This window comes from Schistocerca cancellata, chromosome 5 (assembly GCF_023864275.1).
Source record: "Schistocerca cancellata isolate TAMUIC-IGC-003103 chromosome 5, iqSchCanc2.1, whole genome shotgun sequence".
Taxonomy (NCBI): domain Eukaryota; kingdom Metazoa; phylum Arthropoda; class Insecta; order Orthoptera; family Acrididae; genus Schistocerca; species Schistocerca cancellata.
Window position 1 is genome coordinate 78,071,134 of NC_064630.1, and position 18,405 is coordinate 78,089,538.

General features: G+C 36.5%; 1 protein-coding gene across 3 annotated transcripts in view; it reads right to left on the reverse strand.

The window, feature by feature from the left end:
- Positions 1–691: 691 nt before the first annotated feature.
- Positions 692–18,405, reverse strand: part of LOC126188868 (dual specificity tyrosine-phosphorylation-regulated kinase 4) — a 642,300-nt gene continuing 624,586 nt past the window's right edge. For all 3 annotated transcript variants that reach the window (XM_049930523.1, XM_049930522.1, XM_049930521.1), the window contains 8 exons: positions 14,968–15,131; positions 14,713–14,837; positions 13,054–13,206; positions 12,813–12,951; positions 12,533–12,704; positions 11,174–11,317; positions 4,102–4,231; positions 692–3,237 (listed from right to left, as the gene is read on the reverse strand). In XM_049930523.1, coding sequence (XP_049786480.1) covers positions 2,871–3,237; positions 4,102–4,231; positions 11,174–11,317; positions 12,533–12,704; positions 12,813–12,951; positions 13,054–13,206; positions 14,713–14,837; positions 14,968–15,131 — 1,394 coding nt within the window. In that variant the 3' untranslated portion in view covers positions 692–2,870. The remainder of the gene's footprint in view (positions 3,238–4,101; positions 4,232–11,173; positions 11,318–12,532; positions 12,705–12,812; positions 12,952–13,053; positions 13,207–14,712; positions 14,838–14,967; positions 15,132–18,405) is intronic.

An 18,405-nucleotide genomic window follows, 5' to 3' on the forward strand; every position in this document is an offset into this window, starting at 1 on the left:
ATTGGATTTCAACAATGTGAGCATCAGTATTGCAGAGCAATTAAATTCACTGTTGATAGGAAATAATCCTGCCATTGTTGAATTCTGACACTTGCTCGTTGACATTTGTCCTTCTTGTAGGAGGCATAATTGATATTCTCATAATCAACTAACGTTCTAATGTTATTTTGAATCAGAAACCCACTGCACACAGAATGTAGATGGCATTACTACACCTGCCTTGAGTAGTTCCACTGACAAGCTAATCATTTACATATCCAAGCCTGCAGTTTGCTATATTCATGGTGTGGCAATTTTAGTGGTGAACTGTGTACAGTATTAGTTTTGTTGTGACTGATGGGTGTATATGATCGACTGGACATCTGTTACAGTGTCTGTAACTACGTTTGATAAATCAATAGACAGCCTCTTGGTTGATGCACATTGTTAATTTGTTGACACCTCTCTTACATTTGTAATTTCTCTAATACAAAAAAATCTTTTACTATCTGTGCTTATACAGCAATCTCCAACTGACTTGCATCTTGTGAGTTCATACGATCGAATAAAAATGAAAACTTTGTCAGTAGAGAAACTTGTTAACGAATCTTCACAACTAAAATTTTTGTAATCATCACTAAATCTTTACCTTTCTTTAGCAAATTCTTTCTTGTTGCATTTGGGTAGCTACATGAAATAATGTACTTCTACACACATTGTAACATACATTTATTTAATTACTTATATTGATTCTGTTATTTATTTTTAGATAATTCAAATTAAATTGCAGTATAATTACATGAAAGATTGCCTAACATCTTGCTTTTTATGGAATGAAAAAAAAACCTTTACATCACTTTTTAATCTAGAAAGTATTTTCCTTTGAGTCAACATATTTTTATGCAAATATAAGAATAAAAGAAATCTTATTTCTGTGAAATATGAACAACTGACATGATTTGAAGAAAGGATATCTCATGAGAGCTGCAGTAACAGATAGACTCAAAGTTATACATACTACCTGCATAAGCATGATTTCACTTAAAGTCCAAGAAAATGTGCATAAAAAATAAGATTTAATTTCTTTCCAATTCCAAGATATTGTGCTTCATCAATGTGAGAATTAAGTGTGTATCATGATGAACAAGTAACAAAAGTTGAATGTTGATCCCATAGTCTGCTCAACATTCTACAGTGTAAGTTCATATTACAACGTTTCATTTCACACACCGAGAACACTTTTTACTAAGAATGACACCATTCTCAGTTCATGTAATAATGGATGTAAAATACCTGTTGTTGCTTAATTAGCTTTTTTCAGCAGTGATAACAGTAAATATTAATGATGAACCATTATTTCTGGCAGTTATAAATCACTACAGGTCTGAGAGAAACATATTTCACATTTGGTGTTTTTGGTTACAAATGCAACATCATGAACTTATTTTGATTGTTCTGATTGTCTAAGTATGAATTTTAAAATGAGAGCAATGGAATGAAAGTCTCTGGATGCAGCTTAGAAATGAAAGTCAGTTCACTTTGCCACCCACTTCAGAAACAAACTTGTTAAGCAATGAGTCTGCACTTTATTTACAATGAATATTCATTTTACAGTCCCTTTCATCTGATGAAAACCTAACAGTATTATTTCTGATCATTACATGCTACATTATAACTGAGAATATCACACATTTCTCTTTGATTTCTTTGTTAGGATTGTGGAATACAATTTTAACAGACTGCAATGAAAATAGTGTGTCCATTGTATCTTTGTTAGTACACATTACAAAATTCTTCAACCAAATCATGCAGAAGATCACTCTGAAGTCTTGTCTATCACTGAAACACAACATATAATTAAATTAAACTATCCCTTTGGCTTCTGCATGCCATACAACTGCATCCATGCATGTTGACAGAACATGCAGTTTTTCTCCATACAGCTCATACACACTTCGGCTCTTACACCTGCATGATACAACACACACATTCATGTATGTGTGCATCCACAAAAGATTTCACACACACATACATAAACCTATTTATAAGCACGTGAGAATGTAGAGTGTTTGATTTTTATACACATTCATGAAGGAATACAGTTCAACAAAAGGACTTAACTGAACATAAGTACGTAGAAGAGTGCAGCAGTATTGGTTCAGTCATGCACTGCATTTTTCATGCAAATTATGATTGCACAGATGCCTGAGTTTGACTCCACATATTTTTATTAACATACAAATGGCTTAACTGCAAATGAGCATAGCACAGGCATTACATTATTTTCTGTGGAATGAGAGAGATCATATGGACTGATAGCTTATCAGATATTGCTAAAAAACTGGTAATAACATATTTAAAAACATAACTCATATAGTTACTGTTTTCCATTAAAGCAACTACCCAGAATTAGGGTAGTAATGTTCATAAATTTCAACGGAGGATAGCTACTGAGTCAGTTCATTATTGTAGCAAATTGCAAGTGGCAACTAAAATACTGAATTAGCATTTTACTAAAAGTGAGTATTTAAGTAAGGAATGTACAAATTATTTTTCACTTAAAAGAAAAATAGTACATAACAAATCAGATCTCACATCAACTGCAGTGAAAACAATAATAAGTGTTACAAATAATGAATTCAGTCAGAACAATGGTAAACACTGAGTCTATTCACACAATTTTTAGGGCACGGAACAGAATTATCCAAATCTATTCACAAACAACATGATGTCTCAAAATACAGTATCTCAACAACATTATTTGTATGTCATGTATCACAATTTAATCAGTCACGCCAACACATAAAGAGTGTGGACATCGCCATCCCTCATATCCAGAGTTAACAGATGTCTCACTTTGGCTTCACACTTCTAGTGTCCAAATGCGTGAGTCACAGTATCGGTGGAAGAAATGTGCCAGAGTCATCAAGACTGGGATCTAATGTCGAAACTAAGTCAGCTGTCATACGGCTTCCTATACTAGGTTTTGGTTTTGTAGAGTCCACACGTTCAGGTTCTAAGATCTTAGAGACACATTTCTTGCCCCTGTATAGTCTGTATAACGAATACTGCTGCTGGGAGGGGGCAGGAGCAGGTTCTGGTTCAGAGACAGGCACTCTTCTCGTTTGGTGGGGAACAGCTACCGTCTCGGAAGGTGATCGCCTCAGCTCCTGCTGGTGCATTTGGACAGTGGTTGATGACTGCAGCCACTCATGTCTTAAAGCTTCATCTGGTGTCATTCGCTTTTTAGGATCCCACCTGTTAATTATAAAAAGTATCTCAGTTAGTGCTACTGTCACAAGCTTTAACAAGTTTTTAGTTCCGTAAGTGTATAAATAGAAACCTTTTTCTTTATATTAAACCATATTAATGTTGTTTATTAAGATTCCACAAAATTAATAAACTATTGTAACATTACTACTGAAACCTTGTGCGTTTACTTCTGACAATATATGTCCAAAAATAATTTAATCACAGTTGTAGATATGTGATATTTCTATTCAAGATGGTGACTTCTAGTTATGGACTGGAATAGCTGTGAACATCTTCAGCCCTGTAGAAATAATATTTTGCACCCCACAGCAATCTAGTTTCTTTGAATGGCATTTTACCTATATAATTTGTTGGACAACCATTGCAGTAACACTGCCTCTGCCTATGCATTTATCTTCTCTTACTTTCTTTACCCTTCTTCCTGACAATGTAATTTTAATTCATGAGTTTTATGTACTACTGTACATGTCGCTGATTTTGTTGGAATACTTGGCTATTCAATACTTTATCACAGCGATTACAGTGCTGAATGTAAGAGCAGCCGAGAGAAAAAGAATAACTGTGTAGACGTTGCAGAAGCTGCTTATGTAAGAAATCACTAAATTATACTGATGTTTGTCATTCATATAAATGAGCTATTCGTTGAAACAAGCTTTAACATCACACACTTTCAATCGTGATGCCCGTTTCACTAACCAATGGATGGATAAGGATAACAATAACTTTACATGAGCTTACAATCAATTTTCACAGTCTGCATATGGGAACAATCATCTTTTTTATACAAGTGTAGAATTAACTACATTCATATTAATCAGTATAATAACAAACACAAAAACTGGTACCTACTGGAGACATTTTGATATGAAATCCACAAACAGAGGGTCATTACACCTGATAGCAAGTGCAAGATCTTTGGACCCAGGCTTCCTCTTCCTGCCTTTACTGTTTGTAATACATCTTGGGTTGCCTTTTGAATCTGCAAAATAAGAATAGGTATTGATGATAGTTTATACTCTGCAAGGAATACAAAGCACACACACACACACACACACACACACACACACACACACACACCTCAGCTATCAATGTAGATTTTTTTCACAACAGGCAGTTTTCATGAGCCCACTACTCTGACCTAAAGGTGTAATGTGTAATGTTTCAGGTGTTTGAGACAAGTGAAACACAGAAACTTTGAAATTAATTCTCTGACTGAGAATTCCATGGCATCAGCTTTACTATGTATAGATATACTAACCAATGGTGAGATATGAAAATTTATGCCAGACTATGACTCAACCCCAGACTTCCCACTTAACGAGGGTTGTTGCCTTAACCACTTCGACTATCTGTGCATGCTTGCCAGACTGACCCAAACTTCTATATGTTACACTGTCTATATCCTCATGTCATATTCACGGTATTTAATCGAATCTAAGCCGCACTTTTTTTCCGGTTTTTGTAATCCAAAAAACCGCCTGCGGCTTAGAATCGAGTGCAAAGTAAGCGGAAGTTCTGAAAAATGTTGGTAGGTGCCGCCACAACTAACTTCTGCCGTCATATGTATGTAGAGCTACACAGGCATGCTTTGCAGGCACAAAGATAAATACTGCCGCCAAAACCTCTGCGTCATTAAAAAAAAAAAAAAAAAAAAAAAGGTGGAAGACGAGCTTTTTTCTCCGCCTGGAGTTTCGACCACTGCATTTTCATACATTATCCAACGAAGTAAATACAAATTTCGTATTGTTCATCTTCGAATGTAGCAGCATTTCAATGTACTATGAAAATCCGACTGGCAAGACTGTTTGGGATGTTTGTCAATATGGGAAACTCTACGTTCTGAATTTTTTCCTACCTGTGAGACGAGATGGTTGCTAATAGGAACTTTTATGACTTGTGAATCACATGCAGTATTCTCTTCACCACAAGAATAATATGAATATAAACATTTTGTCATGTATTCTTTCATGTTTGCTGCTATCTCATTTAAATCCTGTCTGCCTAATAAACTACAAAACTAGTGTGAGACAACAGCAAACGTGGAAGAATACACATATCATGTCATGTTTATATTCTTATTATTCTTATGCCTAATAGTGATACAGTCAGAAATGAAGCACGGCAACTGACTAGATTTTTAAATCTAAGATGACTAATTTCTGTGCAGAATGTATTGTACTAAAGAGGCGTCTGCAAAGATTTTCAAACGGAGAAAAATTTTCGCTAAACTCTCATTCAGAACATCTTCTATCATATGCAGTCTATTATTTGGTTCTTGTTGATCATTATCAAAGAAAGCAGCAGTGTAAGTAACAACAAATAGCAGTCTCTTGCCACTGTTTCGCTAATGAGACGATTCCTGTCCTTTTTTTTTTTAAGTGGCGATAGCATGCACAAAAGCAAGCCATGCCGCGAGCGGCGACAGGCCGTAAACACTCATTATCAGAATGCGACAAACAATGCATGACACAGTACAGTAATGCATTTTCAACTTAGAGTGACATAAACACCTATAACAATGAGAACGGCACTTATCAGATCAAAGAAAAATAAGCAATCAATTCAAATCAGACGACGCACATGGAAAACGAAGGGTACCTGTATAAATACGGAACAGAGTGCCTGTCGCATAGCGATGGCTTCCTGGTAAAGCTTAACTGCTAAGCTTACGACTCAAACCAAACTACTGTAGCTGTATCGTCATTCATTTGACCTAAATTGTGTCTCATATTATAATGGACCAACTTCATTTCGATTTGGAGGTGCGGCCTAAAACTTTTCTCTCCCCTTGAATTTTGAGTCTCAAATTTCAGGTGTGGCTTAGATTTGGGAATTTTTTTTTCCTTTATTTCGAGTCTCATTTTTTAGGTGCGGCTTAGATTCGAGTAAATACGGTAGTAGACTGCCAAATCAGCATACAGCCACTGTGAGATACGGAAGTTTGGGTCAGTCCAGGAAATGTGCACAGATAGCTGAAGTGATTAAGCTGACTGCTGCTGATAAGTAGGAAGTCCAAGTTCGAGTTCCAGTCTGGTACAAATTTTCATATGTCACTGTTGGGTAGTAAATCTATACCTAGTACAGCTGGAGTCAAAGGATTCACAGTCAGCAAATTAATTTCGAAATAGTTCATACAGCAGTGGATCATCAACAATGTCTGTTCTTTCAGATGTGAATGTAACTAACCACAGCAACAGTTCACCAAGTATCAGGGAAGAACATGGATTTGATGTGCATCAGTTAATATTTATTATGGCACTTAACACGGCATAGACCACTGTGGATCATTTTCTTCTATTAAAATTCAAACAGCTTTTCCAAATTTTCACTTTCTCTGATGATTTCATCATCAATGATTGAGATAATAATCTTGTTTTGCCTTTCTCTCAAAATCTTCTCCCTTCATGTTCTAGAAAACTACGAGTTTCAACCACATAAAATTTTAAATAGTGAATCCCTACAGGTATGTTCCTTACTCTCCCCCCCCTCCCCCCCCCCCTCTCTCTCTCTCTCCCTGTGTGTGTGTGTGTGTGTGTGTGTGTGTGTGTGTGTGAGCGCGTGTGCGTGCCAGGAGAGATTCTACATTTTGCTAAAATTAATCTCTTGACAGCTACAAGGCTCTGATTTTGCTACAATAATAGCAACATACTATCCCAATTTTTTTTCACCATCCACTCAAGTATACAACTACAGCCAAAAGACCCTTGGATTTCAACACAACTACACCAAAACACAAAAATAATAAGATATGTAACAGAAGAGAAATTTAATGGGAGCCCATATGTTGACAAAATTAGATCTTTTTTTGTAGCAAAAGAACAATTATTATTTAGCTACAATTTTGACAAAATAATGCAACATTTTATTGCCACTAATCAGCCAAATTTGCAACTACTACTAAATGATCACTCTCTGTCAAATATGCCACTACAACTAACAAAAATAATAGGTTTAATTTAGCACATGTACTACTACTGTGATAAGACAATCCAGCAAACTCTTTATCTCTGCATTTGTGTTGTGCTCACAACATTGGTTGTGCTTGCATCTAGCACATGAAGTCATATAAAGAAATTCAGGAGGCAGACAATCTTGTAAAGATGAGCTATCTTCTACCGCCTTACCATTATTCTTTGTTGGTGGATGCCATTGTATCACACTCACATGTGCGGCTTTGCAGACTTCACTCTGTGACTGTCCAAGCTGAAATCAGAGTCCTTGAAAATTCCAGTTTATCTGTTCTATAAGAAGCCCTGCCCAACACCCACTCAGAAGCATAGACATCCCCCAAGATAATTTCAACGGTGTTTCCTTTATGCAGGGAACATTCATTGGTCTGACAAATTCAAAGGGTATTTCTTCACAGTCTGCCTCAGGATGCCAGAGTCAACTCCTGACAAGCACATTCCTATGTTTCTTTTGCAGGCTATGTAATTCTTCTTTCTTCCATCTAATGTTCTAGTTCCTTTAAAGAAACACTATCAATAAAATTAATCTTGTTCATTGTCTCTCACTGCTCAATAATCCATGCAATATTGGTTCCAAAAAAGGTCTTTAGCTGTTACTACTGACTGCCTTTTGAACTCTCACAACATTTGATGTGAAGCCTTGGTTTATTAAAACTCTTACGTATCGCCCTCAATTAATACTTTTCATTAACTACTATGTAAGCCTTGCTCACGATTCATTGAAATATACTATTCCATTAGTAACAAGCATACATTTTAAAACAGCACCAATAAAAGTTGTTCTTAGAGTCTTTGGTTAGTAATTCTTGCAAAGACATTAATAAATTTTCTCTTTGCTTGTCACGAGTTATCCAATGATTTGCCTTGTCCTTTCTGTCATTGAAGGGAAGTATCTGACTGTGTTTATTAAAGAATGCATTTGGGATTATTATGAAAGTGGTCTGCTTGGAACACAATAAAACCTAATGTGGATATGAGTTACACTCCTGATTATGAACACTCCACTGATAAAGAATATAAATAGCAGCAGGAATACTGGTGTCTACTCACCATATAGTTGAACACTGAACTGCTAATATGTACATAAACAAGACTGAGGACAGTGCTGAGCTGTCAGATGAATCCCATCTGAGCTACAGAATACCCCTTGTAACATACACACCTGCACAGTTACACAGTCCCAGCCAACTACACTGTAGAATTTGTTCAAAATCTCAGCAACATACTTAGTATTGTTCATGTGCCTATTGATGACTCAATGTCCCAAGTATGCAGTAGTAGTTGCCTTTATTCCTTCCATTATTATATTACACCAAGGGCTTTCCTGCCACACCATTAAAGAATTATTACTACCCAGGTAATATGACTGTTTGCCCAAAATAGATCCAGTTCAGTGTTTGATGTTTAATATCCTTGGGCCAGAATCCAGAAAAATGAAGAAGTGGACATAGCAGCAAAGAAGCTTCTCAGGAACACATCATAGAAAAGTGTAGTGTCCCCCCCAATAAGGTGTTTCCTCATTATTCTATCAGAAATTCATAAGCTATAGGGAGGAAACATAGCTGGAAGTGACGGAAAATAAGCTGCAGTTAATGAAACCAACTGTCTAACCATGCTGGTCCTCTTTCTGGCTACAGAATGGGACAATGTGACATCAATCCACTTCTGTTTACACCATTGGCTTCTTAGAATTGCTAGAATTGTTTTTCGTATCACTTTCAAAACACAATATATTAATAAAATGTGTTTTATGTTCTGACGAGAGGGCTGCAGTAAATCCAGCTACATTAGCTATGATAAGATAAGTGTGGTCTGTGTTCTAAACTTTTATAAATTATATATATATGGTGTCTGTTCTTTCAGAGAAGTCTGGAAGAACAGATGACACATATACTGCATAAAATTAAGCCAAAGATGGCCAATGATCTCTTCAGTGCTGAAGCACACAACACTCAAGCTCTTATGAGAATCAGCTAAAGGCTGCGAGTAATGAGTATAACGGGCAGGGCACTACTTTAGTAGTGTGTGGATAGGTTGAGAATTTGGGTCTGATGGGAGACATGCTGGGGTACTCCGCACAGCGTGTCCAGATGGCGCAATTGTCAGTGCAACTACCCAGTAAGCAGGAGACCCGGGTTCCAGCCCTCTTGTGGCACACGTTTTCAACCTTCCTCATTGATTTAAATTGGAGCCCACTCGCAACCAATCTCCATTATTCCTTTGTGCCTTACTTTTGTGAATTGTTCAGATTCCAGCCTAAATTATTAATTGCCTTTATGTGGGGCCAAATTGTTAAGGGTTGTTTGTCAACTTGATAGGGTAGGTAATTATTTACAATTCACTGAATGCTTCTTGCATTGTTCTTACAATTTGTTTGACTTGGTTCATCATTTGTTTGTAAGCATGGATTCAGCTTTATTAGCAGCTCTCTCCGCTCTCATAGTGATTGAAGCATAGTCAGTTTTTCCCACCATTCACTATCTTCCATGAAGCAATCTCATTTAACAAGTGGTGAACAATATTTCTGTATTTTCACAGTATCCCTTCAGAATGCAGAATGTTTGCCACTGGTTGGTCAGATATTTTCCAATTATTTTCGTCTTATCCTTGTTAAAGAGAAATATCTGCAAATTTTCATAACATTTTGTTGAACATACTGATAAATGATGGTATAACAACCTTATGGTCACCAATTCCTACCTCTAAACTGAAAAGTTTGGTGAAATTTGTTGTGAACAGATGTACATGTTCCCCTCACAAGTGTGTTGTCCAAACCCACTGTGCAAGGTAATTTTCAGGAAACTTATTTGCTATGTTATCATAAGAATTATTGCTCCTACCTTTCTTTCTAAATGCTTCCATCTCCCAGTCTATAAGTTGCAAAGATAATTTAAATGCTATATTTTTCTGCAGTGTTCTGCCATTTTGACACTTGCTGTGAGTGGATCATAAAAACATGTCTTGAAAACTTCTCCACCCAAACTCTAACTCTGTATTTATATTATTAGGTAGTGTTTTATTGGTTACCTGTGCAACTTGACAGCAGCATCAGCATCCCTCACCCCTTCTTTCTTTACATTTGTCATTACCTATGATATCTACGACATGTCCTCAAGCTACCTATACCCACGCCTTTTCCATACATTTCTCTCTACACATGCAGGGGAATGAAACCTAAGGGTCTAAAGAGATCGACATGAGGTATTTCCATCGGACTGTCTTAGACATATAGACTGTACATAAAATATTACTCTTTGGCATATCTAGATTCAAATTTCAGATGACTGTGCCTGAACTTTTTGTTCATATAACAAAAAAGCTTTCCACTTTCAATTTAGTGGGTCACAAAATGTCAGGACATGAGACTGCTGAATGTCCATGCCCACATAAGGAAGGCTGACCTCATGGGGTATTAGAAACAGATTTACATAATGTAAACAATACATGAGACGCAAGAGGATGTTTACTTAATAACAACAAAACAGAGACAAGAAGAGAACAAAATATCAAATACACAATTAAAGAAAAAGGTACAGAAAATGGATCTCCAACTTTAAAAAGAGTTTAAGAATTCTATCAGTATGAGGAACAGGCTGACATATATGGTGAAAGAAACAGTAAAATAATAGTATTTAGTTATTGGAAGGAAAAAGGTGTTGCTTTACATGGTATGTATGGAGAGATTCAAGAGGCAGGAGGGGACTTGTCTTGACGGAGAGACTAACTGCAAGGTGTAAATGCTGGAGATCAATTATGTTTTGACCCTTCTTTTCTTTCGAGCCTATGTAAATCTTGTTACAGTTGCTCTCGCTTCAGAATTTGTTAAACTGACACTCCTCTTCTGTCTCAAAAAGTTTTACATTTCATGTATTGCCAGACAGAAATTCATTTTTTATTAGGTAATGTTTTATATTCACCGATACACAGCAACCAATTGCTACACATATACCTACCGAAAAATAACCTTCTTCTTGAAGCATTCATAATAACATCCTCTGGTGGTGTACCTAAAACTTCCATCACACATGCCAGCTGTTCTACTTCATTTTCACCAGGGAAAAGTGGATAACCAGTGTATAACTCTGCAAGTATACAGCCTGTAAAAAGATGAAACCAAGCTGTGATTTACATTAAATTTTATGTTTATCTTCTATTTATATGCTCTATGCACATACTTATAACAATTCAATAAAAATCTTGTTCTCCTTTCTTAAAAGCCTGAATTTTGTAAGTGATTTAATGAGGCAGTTTGGGTGATGTAAAAGGTTTAGCAGCACACTCAGAACATACAAGGGAATCAGTATAAAAAATGTGGTTTTACTCCCGTGATACACTGTTTAGTAAATTTACTAATAAAATAATTTTACTGTGTTAATTACATGTTCCTGTAAGCACTGTGAGGAAAAGGCAGAGAATGGTGTGAATAAAATCACATCCAGTTGTTTTCACCTTACTCCTCCCACCCATATCAAATTGAAACAAGGAAATTATCAATGAATAAAAGCATGAAGCACCACCTGCTATGCACCATAAACAGACTCGTGGAGTGTATATGTAGGTATTCTGCATATTCAAAACAAAAAATCTTCGCATGTTCTTCAGTGTGTTTAAATAAAGATAACTGTATGCAAGGAGTGGTGGATACACAATTGCTTTGCAGTTACCTTGAAAAATGTGAAGAACTTCATATAAGCAAGTGAGAAACATGAAGTGTTTGTTATAAGACAGGCAATATATGAACCACATCTAGAACATAGGAAAAGGTGACATGTGTAATTGTGAAAGGAACTCTACAAACAAGCACACACAAAAAAAATTCGTGCACCTTTGTATTTCATGAAAAGCTTCACACTGATGGGAACCTGGATATGGTTGTTTAAGAGTAATTACAACATAAACATGGTTTGCCATTGAATGACTTAAACAAAATATGATGAAAGGAAATGATGGAGAATAAGAAAGGAAATGATGAAATGGGCACAGGAATACAATTCTGCCATATGTGATTCCCAGAGTTGAAACTGGTCTTAGTTTTAATTACAGAGTGGTAAAACAATAAAGGACTATAATTATAGTACTGAATAAGAAACACCACTGAATACAGCAGTAACAACTATTAATGGAAGTGGACTGAGTGAATACACTTGTACACAAGAGACTGAAATAACTAAGAGAACTATAGCTGCACAGTTATATGGTTCTTCAAGTGCAGCAATATCTAAAACCATTGAGCAAGAAATAAAAATATTATTTTAGATACAATGTCGTACTTGTAATTCAGAAAATACATTATTTTTTGCTGTTAACCTTACCAAGACTCCACATATCAATTGCTGTCCCATACTGCAATCCAAGAATGACTTCAGGAGAACGATAAAAACGAGACTGAATGTATGTATATACTCGTTGGTGAGCATAACAGGAGCTTCCAAAATCTATCACTTTAATGGAACTGCTTCCACGTTGTTTGAGAAGAACATTTTCCTGAAAATTATAATTATGGTTAGAGGAATAATGCTTGTAACAATAGAAAACACTTTACTTTTACCACAATTGTTACATAATTTGCTACATCTCAGCTTTGATACTTACAGGTTTGAGATCACAGTGAATTATATTTTCTTTGTGGAGTAACCTCAGACACTGAACAAGAGAATTTGCAAATCTTCTAATAAGGCTTAGGCTGAACCCTTGATAATTGTTCCGTTTTATCAACTCATACAGATTCAAACTGAAAGAATAATGACAATAAGTAATAGTTTGCACAAAAGTAACCTCTGCATGATTTTATTTGTATGTATTCTCAGAATAAAACACGAATTCTCAGGCATACCTCATAAGCTCAAAACTAATACACAAATGATTTCGAAAATAGAAGTGGTCCAACATATGAATGACATTGTGACTTCCATCTTTATCCTTCTTCCTTAGATGGTCCAGAATCCGAACTTCTATAAGTGCTTGGTGATGAAATCTCTTCTTGTTCCTATAACACGAGAGATATTTATTGTGTTTCAGCCATTCACTGTGGAAACATGGTTATTACAACATTTAAATATATTTCAAACAATGGAAAATCCGCTGTGGTATAACAACAATATGCCTTATTACTGGGAAACAACAGTGGCCGTGTGTGTGTGTCACACTTGTGTGAATTTTGTTGTACATGTCCAATAGCTAAACAATATCTAGCAGACTTTTTCATAATGCCTGTCAGCCACTCAATGCCCCATTTAAATATATTTCTGTAGTTAATAATGTGGAGAAATAATTTGCTGAAATTTGTGTTGCTCATCACTATACTCAGAGACTGAGTTCCCTATGAGCATGTTTGTCAGCCTGCTTTGTCATCTAGCAGGCGCTCAGAGCAGAATAATTATCAGACTCTTATTTTTCCTTGACTGGGCATCAGTTTTAGATAATTTAAAAACTGTTTAACTTCCTCGTGCATTAGTTGTTCTTTTTTGTCTCAAATAACGAGTTCACAAAGATGTACAAGACTTGAAAAAAGTTACATTATCATAAAATTGAAGATTTACACACACACACACACACACACACACACACAAACTGGCCCAGAAAATACTTAAGAGACTGATGTGGAACTGATCCTTGTTAATGACCAGGAGAACTTCCCATCACAGAAAATACTGGAAACCACGATTTCAATGTGTGTTGAGTTTTGTCAATGGTTTCTGAATGAAATGGAATCACAAGTTTTGGATCCTTAGTTTTCTTCAGATGAGGCCTGGTTCAGCCTATCAGGATATGTGAATTCTAGAACATTCACCATTATGCATCAGATAATTCCCACCAGTACTTTGAAGAGTCGTTGCACAATAAAGACTGGTGCTTGGTGCGCAATGTCTGGAGTCTCCAATGGAACACGATTCTTCCATCAAACTCTTAATGCTAACCAAAGTGTCCATAAACTGTTTAATCCATATGTAGATCAGATCACTGGAGATGAATGACAGTATAGATATTTTCAGCAAGACGGAGCAACAGCCTTGACAACCTTGTCACAAGTGCATAAGGTGTTTCATGAGGACATGACAAGCAGCAGAGGCAGTGCAACCTCCAGGTTACTCCCATTACTTAATCTCTCTCCCTGTAATTTTTGTCTCTGAGGGAAATAGAAGGGCCGGGTGTACTCACATAATTCTCACATACTGGAAGAGCTATAGCAGAATAATGTAAACACTATAGCTGCTATCCCTCAGGCAGAGCTGCTACACATGTCTCACATGTTTGATACATTGAGCACAGCACTGTATCAGTGTCAACAGTGGTTATTTCCAACATCTTTTGTGATGTCCATTAACAAGGGTCATTTTCATGTCAGTTTTATTGTAAACATTAGTCATAAGAATAAGTTAGGAATAGTTGCACATTTTGAAATATGTTACTGTATCCTACAATGTAAGTTTCTACTTTTCTAGTATAAACTACAAAAGATACCCCTTCTGTATGTTGTTATCAAATTGCTTACCTTATTATTTTTATTGCTACATGCTGATTAGTTTTATGGTCAAGTGCCCGAATCACTTGTCCAAAACTTCCTTTACCAATCACTTCCAAAATTTCATATCGGTATGATATATGGTCATGAAGAACCTACAACAAAGACAGCACAATGATCCTTAAATATCTAAAGAAAGAAAAACAACACAAAAATTAGTCCAACGCAAAAAATTAGTCAAATAAAACTAATTACGGGGACCAAAATTTCATTTGAGATACTTACTTTGTTATAACTGCCATTATCATCATCATAGCCACCATTCTGTAGTGGCCCTTCTTCACCATGTATTTTGCAGGCATCAAGACCTAAATACCAAATCTCTGGATATTTCTCTATTTCTGTTCTCTCATAGTCTGTCAGTCGATTTCCATAGTACTTCAATGCTTCTGGAATGTGTAACAGAAAAATATTATAACTGATTCTACTGATAATAATTTCTTGGTTTGAAAGACATGGCTCAGACATATCAAGAAATTACAGGATTAGTTATTATGACAGTTAAGGAAATAGAGTTGTAAACTTCTCAGGTTTCATCCTTATGAATGCAACAAAAAAAGTGAATCTTTTGACCAGCTTCCCTCTAGTCATTTACTGGTGGAGATGAAAATATTGTATATCAAATTTTTCATTTCCTTTCTCTTTACACTTGAGTACAAACTTAAGAAAAGTGTAGGAGGGTTAATACAATCAATCATATTTTTATTTGCACTATTTGTTAGTAAATACCTCTTGTTGTTTTATAGAATGGATGGTTTGGACCTCACTTTACATCCCACAGGATAAAAGACATGGCACAATTGTTTATCCACTATAGCTTCTTTCTCATATATCTGAAGCAATGTCATATCAAATCTCTGTCTACTAATATGAAAAGTATCAAAACCCAACATAAATTTTTATCTTAAGAAGGAAATGATAAATGGATATTTTACACCTTTGTTTATTTCTTATCACAGCAGACTTAAACTTAAAAGTGCAGTTTCTCATAAAAAAATTAAAAAACTGCATAGTTCTCTATACTCTTGGTTATCGTAATTTGTATAATTTTCTGATTTTGTTTTAATTTATGTTTCTACTTTCCACTGCTTTAGAATACAGTGGTTATCTGTAAGCTATAATCCTACTATCTATAATTCACATTTTCATCACAGAGAAAGACTTTCATAAATTGGTCTTAATCGAGAAATTTCTCTCTCTCTCTCTCTCTCTCTCTCTCTCTCTCTCTCCCTCACACACACACACACACACACACACACACACACACACACACATACACACAGATTACAGACACAGGACGTTAGAGGCATAAGTGCAGATATTTTTATCAGTGAGTCAGGACAGTGTACTTAATAACATTAAATTAGCATTTACTTCATTTGTAGACTAATAGTTATAGCTAATTAGGAGCAATATGTTTTTAGTTTGGTTAGTATCTCCAAGTACATGTGGCAAGAGCAAGCCATCACGGCTTTTTTCTCCTGGGCAGCAGGTCAGGTATTGAAGTACAGATGTGTGGACACTCAACAGTTAATTCTATAGTGACAGGCGTATTCTACTTAGTGATGCAGTTACAACCGTGCAGAAGACAATAGGTAATAAATTATGTGACACATTTGGAGGAAGACTGTTAGATGCAGAGAAAAAGCAACTAACACACTGAAGCTGGTACCAATGATCACAATATCTGCACTTATAACCATAATACCACACACATATATATACACACATGCACACACAGGCAAACATTGATGAAACCAACAAACTGCAAGAATGGATAGGAAAAAAGTTCTATGAACATGTGCCCAAAACGGGTTGTTGCCACAAGCAGGTGGTGCTGATGAATGGAAGTTTCTCTGACCATGTGCCATGTGTTTCTTGTGTGTTGCAGGCTGTGTCATTGATGCAGCTTACTGTAAGCAGCAGAATGGTCCGATATTCACGTCTGGGACAAGCCGAAATGGTGTTTGTTTATGGCCAAGAAGATGGAAACGATCAACAGGCAACACGGCTGCACCAAAACAAGTACCCTCAGAGACACTAATCACGTCACCCAAATTTTAAGCCCTTTTTGGATCTTTCAGACAGACAAACAAGTAGGGAGGCGATGGACTGTGTATACACCAGATTTGGAGGACTGGTTCTACGGAATATTGAGACAACTCCTAGTACAACCTCCAGGTAAGTGATCTACCAACATTTTGTAAGCCACAGTATTGATTATCTGTATCCTGCATGACAACTGCTACTATCCCTGTCAGCTGCAACGAGCACAACAATTATCAGCAGCGGATTTCCCTCTACAGGAAGGATTTTGTCGATGATTTTGGCACCAGACTGTACAATTACAGAATTTCTGTCATCCGTCCTCTTTATTGACAAAGCAACCTTTACCAGAACTGGCATCATCAATCTGTATAATCGTCTTCTATAGGCGCATGTGGTCAGAAGAACTTTCATTTGTCAGCGTCATCTACCGTGACAATGATGCATTTTTGGACATACGTTCATAGGACCTCCTGTCAGGAATCTGTCCCTTCAGTTTGTTGGTTTTATTAATGTTCACCCTGTACATATATGAGGGGTGTTCAAAAGAAAAGGTACAAAACAACACTGTGGATATAACACAAGACTTTATTTAAAAGTAGTCACCACAGAGGCCTGAGCACAACTATCCTACTGTTTCATGACTTGAAGTATGCCCTATTGCCAGAATTCCTATGGCTGTGACAGGAACTAGTACTCCACTGTGTCCTTCAATTTGTTGTGAGACTTGATACACTTCCCTTTGAGACAGTTTTTTAGTGAACCAAACACACTGAAGCTGCAGGTTGACATGTACAGATTGTAGGGTGGATGCTCAAGCTACTCTCACTTGAACTTTGCTATTACACATGCTGTACGACCTTGGAGATGTGTGTTACCATGGAGCATAATCATCTGCTCCCCGAGCAGCCCCAGGCCGCTTGTTCTTGATGCATGTGCATAGACTACAGAGTATCTCACAGTACACATAATAGTTTTTCTGTGCTCAAGAAATTCAATGAGCACCGGACTTTGGGCATTGAAAAAGACGGTGTGCATTATCTCGCCTGCTGAGGGCACAGCTTTGAGTTGTTTAGGGGATGTGATGACACTGCCTCTAACACAGTCAGACAACAACTAACAACATGGCTATACTAGCAATGTGTCTGTGTATGAAAGTTCTACTTCTGAGGAGGTAGTCTGTCTAAAAGCTGAAATATTTCTAGCACCATACTCTTTTTTGTTGTGCCTCTCTGCAACTTGATGCATCCTCTATGGAGTGAGTAGCAATCTATCCCTTCCACTCTGCTTTTATGTCATCCTGGACCTTTCAGTCTTGACAACAGTGTTTCTCAGGATCAGTTATGTATGAAAATGATCAACACTTTCTGAGAGTGCATAATTTGTAAACAGCAACTTTGTTTAAGGAAATAAGCATTTTACAAATGCATAGAGAGTAGCAACTATGATGCTTGCTAGACAAGTAAATTAGCATTAATGCACGATGAGTGACAGCGTTGAAAACAGAGTTTATTAATCATAATGGCACTTTGTAGCCTTCTACTGACTGGTTCTACACACCTGAAAATTCTATTAAGGACTGAGCCCTACATAACGCAGTGTGTAGACAAGGGAGCC